We start from the raw sequence: 15,821 nt of genomic DNA, 5'->3' as shown, positions 1-15,821 counted from the left end.
CATTGAAAGACCTATTAAACTGAATGTTACGCTAAAAGGATTGAAACATTCTAAGTAAGGAATTAGTAGATTTATCTTTTATAGAGATCGGCCACTCCCAGGGAGGGACTAAAACCTATCACGGAAAGTTCAAATAGTGATGGAAGAAGTAATCCCAAGACCTCTCGCTGCCCGATAGCCAAGATTTTGAACCGCCTGAAGGGACACACTAGAGCCACATCTAGTTACTCAGAGTCAGCCTGGATTTTAATCCAAACTCTGCCACTTACTCCCCTGGCCATGTACCTACTATCTATCTACCTACTTAATACCTGTTGTAAAATGGGGATATTTGAAATGAGGCAGTCTGGCTCAGTTCTGGGCTTTTACCCACCGTACTTTCACGCTATTGGATTGTGAGGATTAAAGGAATTAATTTTTGTGAAAGTGCTTAAAACTGTGCCTAGGTATCTAGCTCTGTTTTCTCTCTCTCCTCCCCACCCCCCTCTCTGTATACAAACACATATAATCCCAAAAGAAAACATTTTCTTTGCACCAATGATGAACTGGTCACTCAATATATGACCTTTGTGATCTCACTTAATCCTCACAATTTCCTACAAAATGGATTGTATTATTATTCCCATTGTATCTGAGTAACTGAAACTCCAAAGAAAGGAGAGCAAAATAGACACACAGAGGAGGAACCATAAGGAGAAAGAAAATGCAGATCTAGAGTGTTCTCTGTTACACTCTTCACTTGACTTCTGTGACTTTATCATGTATGGCTGGCTCCCTTCTCTACTCTTCTCATTTCTCTTTCTCCCTAAGCAAACTAATAAATAAAAATCAGTTACTGCCTGCATGCCAATTCGTTCCTAGCTCAGAAATCACTCTCGAATTCCAGTCAGAACAAGGTACTACCTAAAAGACATCTCCACTTAGTCACCCCACAGGCATCTTAAATTGTGTATGCCCAGATAGAAATGTGTCATCTCTCCCCACTGGATAGAGTCCTCCTTTTGCCCCCAAACATGTTTTGCTCATGTATTCTTTTTTATGAATAAGTGCCTAACAAGAAAATTTGGATTCATCCTACATTCCTTCCCACCCACATGTCTCATCAGACATCAGGTCCTATTGGTGTTTGAATCAAAATCAAGTCCTGTTGATTTTGTCTTTAAAAGCACTTCTGCCCTTCCCCCCCTCCCCATTTCTACTGCCCTAATTCAGTTCATTCCCCTTGCCTGGTCTCCAGGCCTCCATGGTGAGCTTTCTCACCCAGATAGCTAGCTGACCATGTCACTTTCCTGCTCTCATTCATTGGTCCCCATTGAGAGACACTGTCAATTTCTTAGCACAACAAAGCTCTTCTAAACCTCATCTGAGCCTGTGTCTCTATCTCCTACCACAGTTTCCCCTAGCTCTATACACAGCCAAACCAAACTATCCATGGTTTCCGAAAACAAATAGCTTGTCTGCCTCTTGCTTTTCCTACTCCTTTAGCTATATCCTGCCTTCTTTTCCTCTGGATAAACTCATCTTTCTCCAAGAATCAGTTTCCTCAAAAATCTCCCCTCACTTACCCGGGCACTTAGGCCCTATTTCAGTGATCCTAGAATAACTTGTTCACACTCCAGTACAACACAATTGTTTTCTTTTTCATTATATAAGCTTTGTGAGGATTTGTTTTTCTATATTTGCATATCCACAAACTAAAATAATGCCCAGTGCAGAATAAGTAAGTCTCCATTGATATTTATTGCTGAATGACATTAAATGTGAAAGGTTAAGAGCCACTGTGAAAATTTCTTACTCTAAACTACAATCACTGACTTGGATAGAGAATTATCCTTTTATTTATGTTTTTCAGTTTACAATCACTTTCTAATTTTGTTTCATGTTTTAAAACTTTATTTAGGTATGTTATAAACTGCACATGTTTAAAATGTACAGGGGGGCTTCCCTGGTGGCGCAGTGGTTGAGAATCTGCCTGCCAATGCAGGGGACACGGGTTCCAGCCCTGATCCGGGAAGATCCCACATGCCGCAGAGCAACTAGGCCTGTGAGCCACAATTGCTGAGCCTGCGCGTCTGGAGCCTGTGCTCCGCAACAAGAGAGGCCGCGATAGTGAGAGGCCCGCACGCCGCGATGAAGAGTGGCCCCCGCTTGCCACAACTAGAGAAAGCCCTCGCACAGAAACGAAGACCCAACACAGCCATAAATAAATAAATAAATAATTTTTAAAAAATAAAATAAAATGTACAGGGAATTCCCTGGCAGTCCAGTGGTTAGGACTCTGTGCTCTCACTGCCGAGGGCCTGGGTTCAATCCCTGGTTAGGGAACTAAGATCCCACAAGCCACGCAGCCAAAAAAAAAAGAAAAAGTACAAGTTGATGAGTTTTGACAGATATATTGAATATCATCACCACCACCACCACCACCACCACTACCACAATCAAGATACTGACCAATCCCATCACTCTCAAAAGTTTTCTTCCTTTGGAATCATCTTTCTCTTCACTCCAATCCACAGATAACCACTGATCTGCTTTCTGTCACTAGAATTGTATATAAATGAACTGATAGAGTATGTACTCTTTTTTTTTATTTTTGTACTTTTTAAAAATCTGGATTCTTTCATGCAAAATAATAAATTTGACATTCATTCATGTTACTTGTGTCACTTTTTTTTTGGCTTTCCTGTGCGGCTTGTGGGATTTTAGTTCCCCCGACCAGGGATTGAACCTGAGCCTTTGGCAGTGAGAACATAGAGTCCTAACCACTGGACCGCCAGGGAATTTCCCTTGTGTCACTTGTTATTGTTGAGGAATGTTCCACTGGATGGAAATCACTTTCTAGTTTCTTAACATCACCACCATTAGAAATCAGGTAAGACAATTACTATATCCCCAATGTAGAGATAATAGAGGCTTATCACACTGATTTGCTTAAGACAGTTCCCATTAAAGGGGCTTTACAGGTCTGCTGACTCCCAAGTCCAGCATTTCCACCTTTTATACAGGTTTTACACAGGCTGCTAAGTGAGACTAGAGAGAAGACTATGGAGATACTCCATCCAAAGCTGCTGCTTCTCCAGCCTAGCCAAGAGCTTGGACTACTATGGGGTCCACAAGTCTCCAAGGCTACAGAGACTGATTAACAGTGAAAAGGGCATGGGCCTTGGAGTCAGATGGACTTAGATTCCAGTCCTAGCTCTACTACTTACTATGTGATCTTGAACAAGTTACTGAACCTCTCTGAACTTTACATTCCTCACCAAAACACAGGGATAATACCTACCTCTCAAAGTTGTTGTGAGGTATGTAGAGCAATTATTCTTTCAACATTTATTGATGACCTATTAGGTGCTGGTCACTATTGAGAGGTTAAACCCACAGGAAGTGTTTTCACAGTAAGTGTTGGATAAATGCTAGCAATTATCTGACAGGGCCACATGTTCTCCTCCACTGCACCCACAGGGGTCTAGGCCCCCACCGGCCGTGTAGCTATACTCATACCAGTCCCACCAAGAAGGAGCACTACAGATCAGGAGTGATTACATTCCAGGAAGGAGGCCATTTCTTTCCCATTGCTCTACTAAGAGGAAGGTCAGGATCAAGCTTTCTTGCACTGTTCCTGCAAGGACAGCCTAGGGGTAGATGTTAACATGATCATATCTCTCAAATAGCAGCCTCCCCAAAAGGACAAGCGGGTCATACGAGGTAAAGATGTCCATTTCATTCAGTAGCACGGAAGTCAAGTTAGGAAGAGTGGAGCTAACTCTGCTGCCTCTTAAGAGAGGGGATCCTTAGTCCAAAGCCAGGGAATGATGGGCTTGAGGTGGGTGTGCGTTGGCAAGTGGGAATAGGGGGGATGTTTGGGATCTACAAGCCCCTTGGAAAGTTATTTGTAAAAGTTTAAATAAAAATTTGTGTACATACATCTCTTAGAAAGAAGATCCATTACATGTATCAGCTTCTCAACGGTTCATGCCTCTAAAGATGAACCACTGTTCTAAGATGATTAGGAAGGAGGGGAGAAGGAAAAGGGGCTTAGTTTTTTCCATTCTTGGCAGCCTCCCTGCTAGCCCAGGCTCAGAGTTGCTACAAACAATACCCTCTCACATCCGCTCCCCACCCCAGTCTGGCCTCCAGCCACAATACCCCAGAAAACAGACACAGAGGGACCTCGGGGATAAAGGTCTTTATTCAACAAAGTTATCTCACTCAGTAACAAAAGAACAGGAGGTAACAATTCCCCCAAAGGTTTGGAGCAGTGTCCACCCGACGGAAGGAAGCATGACCCGCTGACATATCAGCTGCAGCTCAGAGCCTCTGGTGGCCACTTAGAGATCATAGTTCGGGTTCTTCCGAAGGATAACAAAACCTTCTAGAATAGGGGTGACGGGAAGGAACTCCTCAGTGGCCAATTCTGCCCGCTCCCCGTGAGCCAGCAATACTGGGGTTGTGTGTGTCTGGAACCCTGTGATGGTCTTGGGCTTGCCGGCCTGGCCCACCACATCCACTGCCTGTGGGGTGAGAAGACTGAGATGAAGGGACTCTGGATAGGAGTACAGCAGCAACCCAGTGCCCATTCAAGTATCAGAGAAATGGTACCTCTGCATTCTACAAGCTCTGGAATACAGCCTAAGCCCTCCCCTCTGCTCAGCCCCTCACCTGGCCCACACGGACAGACACTGGCAATGGCCGCAGCTCCTCATCGAATGTGACCAGCATTCGGGGCTGCATGGCAGCCACCAGCCCGTATAATACATAGTGCGACTTGCCTAAGATGACTGAGGGAAGAGCACAGGACAAATATAGTTAGCGGCATGCCTGAACCTTGGAACCCCACTCCAGTCCTGACTCTTTAACCCCTCAGTTATATAGCTGAACCCACAACCCTCCCCTCATACACCCTACTACAAGCTGGAGATGCCACCCCCATACTCTGCCTACAGGTTGCGGACTTGATCATCACTTTCCCCCAGTCACTCAGAGGCAAAAACTGGGCTCAGTTCTGCATCTTCAAAAGAAAATCTTTTTGGGTCAGATCAAAAGTGTGGGAGATGAAAGTCTCATGAGGCCCAAAGAACCTCAGGAACCCAGAGCAGCAGAGTTAACTCAGAGTCTTGCTCCTAAATTACCAAGGAGGCCCTGGTAGGGGTGCAGAGAGGGCACCATGTGCCACCATGTAAGATTCCTGACAGGGACTCACTGTTGCGGACATCCAGGAAAGAGACAAGCACGGTGAGCAGCCCAGCCACGGCCACCTGACTCATAAGCTGCCGGTCACTGTGGTAGGGGCAGAGGGTGAGTGTGCCCTTCCCTAAATGGGTCAGGCCCTGGCGAAAAGAAAACAAAACAAAATGGAGAGAAGTGGACGTGGGGAGTCACAAGTCACATCTAAGGAGAAATCACCTAACCCCGCCACACAGAAACCTCACAGCTCGTTCACACCCTCCTTTCCAGGCCGAACTCAAGGTCCCCTTCATGAAGCGTCACATCTCCCTTCCATCACACAGACACTTCCTTTGGCACACTCACTCTAAGGAGAAGAGTTCTATTCTCTACCTGTGCCAAGCGCACCATGAAGAGGTTGTTGGGGTCCTTGGCATGATACTGGGCTAACTGGCGCAGCATCGCAGCCAGACGGGCATTATTGGTACCTGGAAATGTTAAGCATTACAAAGGCTTGAAAAAAGGGCCTCAACAACCCTTCCCCCAAGATGCTTATGATCTCTTTCTGACCAATACTCACCACTGCCCACCATGCCCATGGCAAAGATGGAGTTATAGGAAACTTCTGGGTCAGCATCATGAGAGAATTTGCTTAGGGTATCCAAGATGTTGAGTCGTGGATTTGAAACGGATATTAAGGCCAGTGCTAAAGGCACAGCCCTCCGGAGTGTAGGCTCCCCATATCTCAGCTGGTGATAAAAGAAAATAACAAGGGTATCACAGAAAGCAGAAAGAATAAGCTCGGTTACAGGAACAGATATGTAGACGGGGTCTTAATTTTTGTAGAAAGGGTACAGCAAAAAGACCATTTCTCCACCGAGAAAACCCATCAGGGAAATCTCCTGGGGAAACCCCAGGCATCAAAACTAATACACTTAAATCTTCTCCATGGGATACTCACCAGGTGGCCAAAGGTTCGTAGTGCCATCTCTGCACCAATCTCCTCCCCCATAGCAATAAGGGCAATCCCCAGCACAGCTACTCCCTGCAATTGAAGAGGCAGCAGAGCCCAATAAGCTCAGGGAACAAAAAACTCACCCCTGACTCAAGTCCCATGTAAGAAGAAAAAGCCATCCTGTGGGGCACACCCTGACCCCTCACGTATGGAACCCAGTCTCATGCTATTTCAATACACAGTGATACCCAGAGAGGCTCTAAAACAAACAAACCCACAGTTATCTTTTCTCAGAGCTTCCCTAGGAGTATGCCCAGCTGCCCAAAGAACCTGATGTGCTCCCATGTCGGCAGGGGCTTCCTTCTTATCCTTGTCCTTCTTTTCCTTTTTGTCTTTGTCTTCCTCCTTTTCCTTGGAGTCAAAGTGTTCACTGCAAATGTGCAGCAGCTGCTGCACCTTCAGTACATTCCCAGAGCCTGGGGCAGGGTGGTAAGGGAGAGAAAGGGTAGAAATGAGAAGGCACCAAGAAAAAGTTTGCTCTAGGAACAGAAGCTAAAGAATCTAAGGCAATTCAGAAGGACTTAAGAAAGGAGGTCCAAGAGAGAAGTGAAGAGTCACTGAGGAAGAACAAAGACACAGACCTGCATAGGCACACACATCCACCAGTGTGTTGGCAAAACTGCGGAATGGCTCTGACACAACCTCCAGTGCGGCCAGGATGGCCTCAATGGCCTCTCCCTTTCCTAAAGGAGAGATTCGAGGGGTCAGAGGACATGTACTCCCTTCCAGCACAGCCTGACTCATAAACTCTCCCTGTTGTATCCAGTTACTACCAGCCTTTTGCCCAAATAGAGAGACATCCCCTCACCCAGGTGGTTGAGGCCCAGTCCAAGAGGAAGCCAACGGGCATAAGTGTCCTTGAGCTCAGTCTCTGACTTCTCCATGATGGTCTGAAGGATAGTGGAAGTGACATCGCCATTGCAGGATCCCACTGCTATCATTCCACAGGCTAGAGCTGTCACACCTGCCACCTAGCAATAGGAATATCGACATCAAGTTATTAAAATAAGGTATTAAAATAGTTGTTTACCTATATTGATTCAAGATAGCCAATTCCCACAGTCCACTGAAGCCACATGAGGTAATAACACCTTTCTGATGGTAGGTCAAAATAACAGTAGCATCAACCATTCACTGAATACTTACTACAGGTCAGCCACTATGCCAACTGGTTTGCATACTATTAACATTTAATCCTCACAACCCCATGAAACAGGTCCTACTGTTATTCCTCTTTTATTGATGAGAAAAATGATGCCTAAGGAGACTGAGTTACATGTCCAAGATCACACTGTTTGTAAGCAGAGGTGGCAGTATTTGAACTGAGGCCTATCTGACTATAACCTATGCTTTTAGCCACCATACTATATTTATCCATCACTAAAATGATTCTGCACAAGTAAGAAAATTTAAAGTTGGCTCATGACTAAAACAGTGTACCCACCCCAAGCTGGGTTAAGTTACTCCCCACTCTAGTCTGGTACTTCCTCATGGATCCCAAGGGCTGGAACTCAATACTAAAATGTTAACTCTTAGCCTCAATATCTCCTGAGGCTTAGAAGCCCAATTCCAAGCAGTTTCACTGAAATGATACACCCCCCTCTCTCTCACACACACACACATTTTTTCACCATTTATCAGAGACCGGCAAGACTCAGAGCACCTTCCCTACTATCTCCCCTAAGTGATCAACAAACTCTACTCACCTCCATACTGGACTTGGAATCTCCCATCACAGGTAGCAGCAGTGTTAGAACATCTTCGCGATTGGAGCCAGCATAGGCCAAGCCAAGCCTGCAAAAGCCAGGGAGAGGCAGTCCCCGACACACACCCGAGGATAGGACAAGGAAGAAACAAAAAGAGGATTGGTCATTTCAACAAATAGTCACCAAGAGCCAAATACTCAACAGGCACAGTGATACTCTTTGGCAATACAAAGGTGAAAGGGCCTGATTCTGTTTTCACAGAGCTTACAGGCTAAGTACTACCAAAAGGAGAAGCAAGAAGCCTTACCCAAAGATGGAACCAAGTCTCATTGTGTTACTGTTGTGGAGGACATAGTCTGAGAGGAGAGCCAGAGCAGGGTCACACTCATTTCGGACACCAGAGTTCACGATGCCACAGGCCAGGAGGGCTCCTGACTGCAAAATGCAAATAGATTCTTCACTTGGGCTACTCTACCTTCCTCACCACAAAGGATGCAACATGGGCCTTATTATAGCACCCGCCTTAACTGGAGTTAAAAACAGGGTAGACCTTACCAGTGAAAGGGAGGTCCTGAGAGGGCCCTAGAACATGGGAGGGGATGTCTGCATTAGTGGGTTGTACCCAGACCAACCTTGATATAGTCCTCAGAAGAGTACAGGTACTTGTCAATCTGGGTAAGGCCACCATCCACATCCCACAGCAGAATCATGCCAAGGGATGCAGCTGCACTCAACATTCCTATACCAAGGAAAAATCTATCAGTCTTAAAATGGCCCTGCCCTGAGAAAACTGTTATAAAGAGCTCTCCAAAGAACTGCCCTGGGGATCTGCCGTTATAACACATGAACCTAGGAGGACAACAAAATTGACCAAAATCACACAAAGATAGAGTAGGAACAGAAATATACCATGATCCTTGTTCTTGTAAAGCCATTTGTTGCCATCATCAGTCAGCAGCTTGTCCTGGCCGAAGGCTGCATTCACAAAGCCGTTCACAAAAGAGGAGGCCAGGTTCATGCGGGCAGAGTCCACCTGAGAGCCACTGCCCCCAAACCCTGCAAAGGAGGGAAGGAGGAAATGAAGGTTTAGAGTAGGACAAGATAGGAACACAGTATGGCAGCTGGTCTCTGATTCTGAGCTGGCCCCTTGGAACCCTCTATCTATAACCCCAATAGTGACCTAGGGAAAAAGTATGTGGGAATTCTGAGCTCTATAGGATAAGTATGTTGGGCCAAGCCATCACTCTCAATACAAGGGGCATAATTAACAATCCTCCAATCCCCACACATGGAGATGTTTACTCACTGTTGTTCTCTAGGTGGGTTTTATAGATGTCATCAGGCACCTTGGGTTCCATGATGTCCAGCTGAAGAGAAGTCAGAGGATCACAACTGCTCCCCCAGTCCTCCCCTAGCTGTCCCTTCTGTTACCCCACTGAATGGCAATTCTAACCAAGGAGAGTCTAGTCAGAGGCGTAATCAGGGAGGCGAAATGCCAGGTATAATCACAACCAAAAAACCTTGTTGGAAAAGGGCAAAGAATCTCACCTCCCGAGCTAAAGCCAAGAAGTTGCTGTTGAGCTGCACGTTGGACATGATCTCTGTCAGGTCCTCATACTCCTCCACATCTTCACTCAGCTCCAAAAACACCCCATGTCGGCCTAGCATGAATGCCATTTGCTTCTGTACAACCCTGTGGGAGAGAGCCATCACATCTGCTCAGCCCCCATCCACTAAGGGCACAGAAAAGCCCTTCAAGCCCTAACCAGAAACTACATGTCCCAGCACTTCATGCAAATGTCCCACCCATGAGCTTATCACTTTGCCAACTTTTTCCTTTACATACACGTCCTTGCAGGAGGTGAAAATATCTTCTACCAGCTCCATGTCATTGAGCATCAATGCCAATCTCAGTGCTTCAGGGAAGCGACTGAACTTTCGGAACACACCCAGGGCACAACGCAGTAGGGCGGAGTTCTCAGGCTCGGGTACGTAATTCACACAACTACAAAGGTAAAAATAATAAAGGTATCAGGCATTCATTTACCCCGTTTAATTCACTGACCCAATACTGAATGCCTACTACATACCAGGCAATATGCTAGTTATTGGGACTACTAAGGAGACATGCCGTCTCTGACCTCAAGAAGTTCACAGATGTTAACAAATTCACTATAGCTTGATTGCTACCTTTGAAGCAGATACTCTTGGAGAATAAAGGAGTCACGGTTGAGAAGACGTGCTGGGGAGGGCAGGTCTGCCACCATTCCCCACCCTGCTCACTCACCTGGTGAGATAGAGGCAGACCTTTGCATATGCATTCTCATCAATGTCTTTCTCCAGCATATCCACCTGCTCAATTTCCATAAGCAGGTCACAGGCCTCATGCTCTGCATTGTGGGCCATGTTGTAGGGGACAATCTCCTTCACCAGGGTCAGCAGTGGTTCCCGCTGCGTCTTCTCTGCATCATCCAGCTCCTGCCACTCCTTAGCCACTTCTCCGGCCAGATGCCTATGGATAGGCCCAGACTGTTAGAGGAGCAGAGCTTCGTGGGAAGCACTTCCCTGTGGGTCAAGGAATTCACTATCTGGGAAACTCAATACACTGGTACTCCAAGACAGAACTCAGAACTATATCTCAGAACCCCTTCAGATTCCCAAGAAGAAAAGGTCTTACCTGACGTACTCATGACCCCATGATGCCAATTCCTCCTGGGAGCCCACTAGACGATATTTGAGGCACTCACGCTCCCCGCTCATGGTCATGGCCAAAACAGAGATGATGTCAGCAGCAAAACGCTATAAAGAAACCAGTCCTTTGAAGTCAAATCCAGGGTAAGGGGAATGTTACATTACGGAATCAAGATCACTGTCACTATCCCCAAAATTAAATGTTAATTATATCATCAGCCCCCATACTAAAAACTTAAAACATGTTATATCAGCTAAGCCTCATAATAATCCTAAGGTTAGTGTTGCAATCTCCCTTTTGAACCAACATGACTGAAAGGTGATAACAAGTGGAGAGTGGAGAAAAATGAAGACTCTGAATTTTATTCCAATTGTAATAAACTATTAAAAGGTTTTAAGCAGAAAAGATTCACACTCTAGAAAAGATCACTATGGCTGCTGTATGAAAGACGAACTGTGTAGGAGGTCACAGACAGAAGGAAGAGGGTCAGTTAGGAGGCTGCTGCAGTAGTTCCAGTGAGAACTGAAAACTTCTTGGATTAGGGTTGTGCCAATAAGCAGGAAAGTTACTGAACTGGGAATATATTTTAGAGGTAAAACAAATGAAGGTGCATGTAATGTAGAGAGAAAAAAAAATTAAGGTTAAAAGTAAGTTAATAATAAATCATGATAATAAAATCCCAAGGTCCAACATAAATGACAGAAACACTGTCCTTTCTGAAGACAGTCTTCCTGTCAGCTCTTATGTGACCATTTCGATTATGATGAGCACTGTTGTTTTTTTTTTTAATTTTATTTTATTTTTTTAAATTTATTTTTGGTTGCATTGGGTCTTCGTTGCTGTGCATGGGCTTTCTCTAGTTGTGGCAAGCGGGGGCTACTCTTTGTTGTGGTGCGTGGGTTTCTCATTGTGGTGGCTTCTCTTGTTGCAGAGCACGGGCTCTAGGCGTGCGGGCTTCAGTAGTTGTGGCGCACGGGCTTAGTTGCTCCGTGGCATGTGAGATCTTCCTGGACCAGGGCTCGAACCCCTGTCCCCTGCATTGGCAGGCGGATTCTTAACCACTGCACCACCAGGGAAGTCCCAGGCACTGTTCAACTAGTTCAGATCTTAGGTCTATCAGGTTTCCTGAGATTCACCACGAGCCCCATGGTCTAGATGAAAAGGAATTCGTAAACTAGGCCTCCACCAGCTTCTGCAATAGTTTTACCTTATTCTCCCCAGGGGCCATGTTCTCATAGATCTCTTTCAGTTTGCCATAGTGTGGACGCAGAAATTTGAGAGGCTTGGGCACTGAAGTCATGGAAGTTGTAGAAGAACGAATCTGCCTCCGCAGTTCCTCCAGGGCTGGTCGGTACAGGGACGTGTCCTTCTCCTGATCAGGAGATGTTAGGGCTCAGACAAAAGGAGTCTCATACCTTAAGTCATAACACAGAAGTGTTCAACAACCCCCTAGGAAAGTAACTGTGTCTTATCCATCTGTGATTGCCCAACTCCCTGCACACACACTGCCTGACACAAAAACAAATGTCCCAGGTTAAGAGTTCAAGAACTGCTTCTCCCACGAAACAAAGCTACAAAATCTTTCAATTACCTTTTTTTACTCCCCTCCCTCACAACATGGTTGTAATATGACTCCAAAATACAGTCTCTCTTTTCCTATATCTCATATAGGAGTTGTTGCCCCAAGTGGAATAAAGCAAACAAGTGGGAAAGATCCATATGTACACCGGCTCTTGTTAACATCGTGACTCACCCCCAGTCGTTCCACGAGCATCTCCAGTTCATCCTGAAGTTGTTTGTCCTCCTCAGACTGGAGGGTTGGGGGAAGAAGCTCATCAAGACAAGGAATTTCAAACACATCCTCCTCCCATTCACCCTGGGGCAGGTGGAGAGTGAGCCTGCCTCCTTAGGAAGGACCAGGTGAGACAAGGAAAGAGAGGGAATGGGAAGCCCTGGTGGGAAGGCAGCCTGGCTTCTGGGCCAGGCTCTGCTTGAATGCCGTTCTGAAAAACGAGGGTGACAGTGACCCGCCCGGGCCCACCTCACGAGTCGGTGGTGAGGACTGGTAGGGGCGGCGGCGGTGACAGCGTGGAATGGAGGATGAGGGGCAGAGAGACGGGTGCCGGGAGCCCCGAGGGTCGCCCCATCCGCCCTCTCCCGGGCGCGGCGGGGCCGTTGGGAGTCGGGCCCGAGGCCTGCGGAGCCGCCGTGACTCAGCCCGCGGCCTCCTCCGCCGGCTCCCGGGGCCGCGCCTCACCAGCTCCTGCTCTTTGTCCTTGTCTCCGGCATCCCGCCGCTCCTTGCCGCTCGGCTTCTCATCCCCGCCGCCGGGAGACGTCGCCGGGGGCTGCTGGGGCTGCAGCGGTGCCTTCTCCCGGCCACCCTCCTCCATCGCCGCCGCCACTGCCGGCCCGCTGCGCGCGCACCGCCCCGTTTCCCAGATGTCCTCGCGCGCGTGGCCCACGGCGCCCCTCCTTCTCCAGAGCCCGCCTGCGACCGGAAGCGCCGCGGCAACCCACCCACCCTCGCGGCCTGGGAGGTCCAGCCCTCGGACCTCGCCCTCCGAAACCGCACGAAAACTCCAATTCCCAGCTTCCCGCGCGCCATAGGCACCTCCCCGGCTCGGACCTGGAGTTTCCTGAACGCCGTCTGGGGCTCGGGGGGCGACAGCTACGGTAGGAGTTGAGCTGGCTGCGAGCCGAGACCGCCCCTCGGTTCCCCCAAAGCAGTGTGAATAGTACACCCTAGTGACACCCCCGTTAGCCGCGTGGTGGGACAAACGGAAGAGATTCTTGAAATCCTGGACACTTGATTGCCGTCTTTGTGAAGTCTGTGTAATCTATGTTTAGCCCCACACTACTGTGGCATATTCACCTCCCCAGCTGAAGAATAGTGCTCTACTATTACCGTAAGGATGTGGATACCATCTTAAATCCACCTGCGGAGCCAGATGGAGTAGAAATGAATAGATCAAGCCCTATGCCCTAATGCGAAGTTCTGGAGCTAAAAACGGAACAAGATAAGGTCTTTGTCCTCAGTCTGTCTTTTGGTCTTCCTCTCCCTCTTATGACTTAGACGGGATGTGACCGACACTGTTTATGTCAGGACTTATTTTAAATGATATATATTGTTCGCACAACTTTCTGAGTTTGGTAGGATTGTGTCCATTTTACAGCGGAAATCATATAGTAAGTAGTAGAATCAGGATATGAATCTCGACCTTTGAGTCTCCCAAGTTCTTGAGTATTTCAGGCAAACCTCAAAGTTCTTCTGATCGGGCTATGTGTATATATCTAGAAGGTGAGAAAAGAGGAAGTAACTCTTCTCCCCTTCATCTGGTGGGAACACTCACCATTTGGCCTGGAGTCTTATTTTATGGGTCCTGAGGCATTAAAGAATGCAGAAAATGTTTGTTTAAAAAAATAAACAAACCACCTGTCACAGCACAGTTAGCATTGAATGAATGTTGGCTAAACATTTGTATAGATATTGATGTAAGGGTCTGATGCCCATTTTAAAACTTGTTGCTCTTTTCCACTCAGTGTTTGGATTCTGGGGATGACATTCCACTTCCATCACCGGTGATGGCCCCAGCCCTAGTCTACTGACAGAAATTGGATGGTCCATAGCTGGTCTGCCTACTCTGTTTTCTGGCTTCGAGATTCCATACTTTGTCATGCTTTCTTCAGTCATCTGTAGAGGTATTTCTCCTAAATCTCTCCTATTTCCATGACTTCTTTCTATCAGATCTCAGATTTTGTCTTTTATACCAGTCACATCCCCACCAGTACCTTAGAGGAGACGGGGTGATATTGTGGCATAAAGCACAGGCTATTAACAGCTGGTGACTCCAGATGAAGAGTAAACGAATGTCTGTGTACTATGTTTCAACCTTTTTGTAGGTTTAAAATATTTAAAAATAAAAAGTTGGGGGTGGGTGGGAGAACATAAGCTTTAGAGAGGACAGACCTGGTATTTAAAACCAAATTCTGCCCTTCACCAGCTGTGATATTTGGGCAAGCTTCCTAACCTCTCTCAGCTTGGTTTCTTCTTCTATGAAATGAGAGTAATAAAGTATCTCCCTCAGAAGTTTTTATGAGAATAAAGTAAGACAGTGTATATAAAGTGCTTAGCTAGGTGCTTGGCAACTGGAGAGGAGGCAGTTATCATTTTCCAGCTTCCTCAAATTTGCAGGGCTGCCCCTTGCTCCCTACCTCCAAACACTCAAGCCCCAAACCTCTCTGGCCAAATGCAGATGTCTGGCAATTATTCTCAAGGCCTTACGATAACATTGATATCCTGCCTCAAGCTTCATTTCAGTCAAATTGCTCTCCCAGAAGCACTCCTTCCTACCATTTGGCCAGACTCCCAGCCTTGTGACCAAACTGCTCTCCAATCAGGGGACAGCCCATCCTACCACCTTCCTTCAAATTGCACCCACTGGCCAGCCATGCTTCCCCCAAACGTATGGCCTGAGCTATAGAGCTACACATTTTATGGATGGCTCTACTCATCTGAGAATCATTAGACCCAAAGTGTCACTTATGTAATACCAGAAATGCTTCAGGCCGGACACAGCATTGCACTGTTTCCACTGGGTTGCTACTTTCTTTGTGTGATATTTTTCAAAATCAGATTGCATTGTGGCCCTTTTACTGTTAATTCCCAGAACTGAAAGCACTTGTTACAATCTCCTTTTTTATAACTACTGTTACAACTTCCCTTCTCCAGGCTCTCACCTCTCATTATGCCCCTTTCATCTACCTCCTTCTGATCACCCTAAACATGTCACCATTTCTGAACATGCCCTGCCCCTTCAAGCTGGATCAGTCTTTTCTTGTTGCTGTTCTTTCTGTATGGAATGCCCTTCACTGTTTTCGGCTAGCAAATTCTCCCATCCTCTGTACTCCAGCTCAGTATCACCTGTGTAGGAAGCCTTTCCTGTTCTGTCTTTCAAGTTATTAATTTCTTCCCTGTGCTCCTACAATGCTTGATACATACCTCTCCCTCCCTCCACTCTGAGCTCTTAGAGGACAGGAACTGTGTCTTGTTCAACTTTATGCCCCTAGCACCCAATCTAATAGCTGGCTTGTGGTAGGCCTTGACAAACATTTGTTGAATAAATGAATGAATGAATGGCTTTGCATTCAACTTCAGGTCATCTTTGTTTATAATAATGGCCCATTGGGAGCTCTCTTTGGAGCCCAGAGCTCAGCATTGGGAAACTGTCAGGAGTCTCCATTTG

At 46.7% G+C, this 15,821-nt stretch overlaps 1 protein-coding gene and 1 long non-coding RNA gene across 3 annotated transcripts; one reads left to right on the top strand and one right to left on the bottom strand.

Moving 5' to 3' along the window:
* Positions 1-4,171: 4,171 nt before the first annotated feature.
* PSMD2 (proteasome 26S subunit ubiquitin receptor, non-ATPase 2) lies at positions 4,172-13,020 on the bottom strand. Of its 2 annotated transcripts, none has more exons than XM_082460885.1 (21): positions 12,834-13,020; positions 12,330-12,386; positions 11,784-11,948; positions 10,562-10,683; positions 10,172-10,396; positions 9,731-9,889; positions 9,433-9,577; positions 9,191-9,251; positions 8,794-8,940; positions 8,517-8,623; positions 8,192-8,319; positions 7,885-7,972; positions 6,987-7,149; positions 6,760-6,861; positions 6,449-6,594; positions 6,125-6,208; positions 5,744-5,912; positions 5,557-5,651; positions 5,201-5,327; positions 4,660-4,778; positions 4,172-4,511 (listed from the first exon to the last, which is right to left on the bottom strand). In XM_082460885.1, the coding sequence occupies exons 1-21, from the start codon at positions 12,966-12,968 to the stop codon at positions 4,329-4,331; spliced, it is 2,727 nt and encodes a 908-aa protein (XP_082317011.1). In that variant the 5' UTR covers positions 12,969-13,020; the 3' UTR covers positions 4,172-4,328. The 2 variants fall into 2 exon arrangements, with proteins under 2 accessions (XP_082317011.1, XP_082317012.1); XM_082460886.1 differs by lacking the exon at positions 12,834-13,020 and adding an exon at positions 12,618-12,802.
* A 140-nt stretch (positions 13,021-13,160) lies between these two features.
* On the top strand, positions 13,161-15,727 carry LOC309660357. The gene is made up of 2 exons (XR_014263361.1): positions 13,161-13,600; positions 14,119-15,727. It is a non-coding gene; the product is annotated as an uncharacterized lncRNA (long non-coding RNA).
* Positions 15,728-15,821: the final 94 nt, after the last annotated feature.

Source organism: Balaenoptera physalus (genome assembly GCF_965194825.1).
Source record: "Balaenoptera physalus genome assembly, chromosome: 4".
Classification (NCBI taxonomy): domain Eukaryota; kingdom Metazoa; phylum Chordata; class Mammalia; order Artiodactyla; family Balaenopteridae; genus Balaenoptera; species Balaenoptera physalus.
Note: the sequence above shows the minus strand (reverse complement) of the source record. Positions and strands in the feature narration are given on the sequence as shown.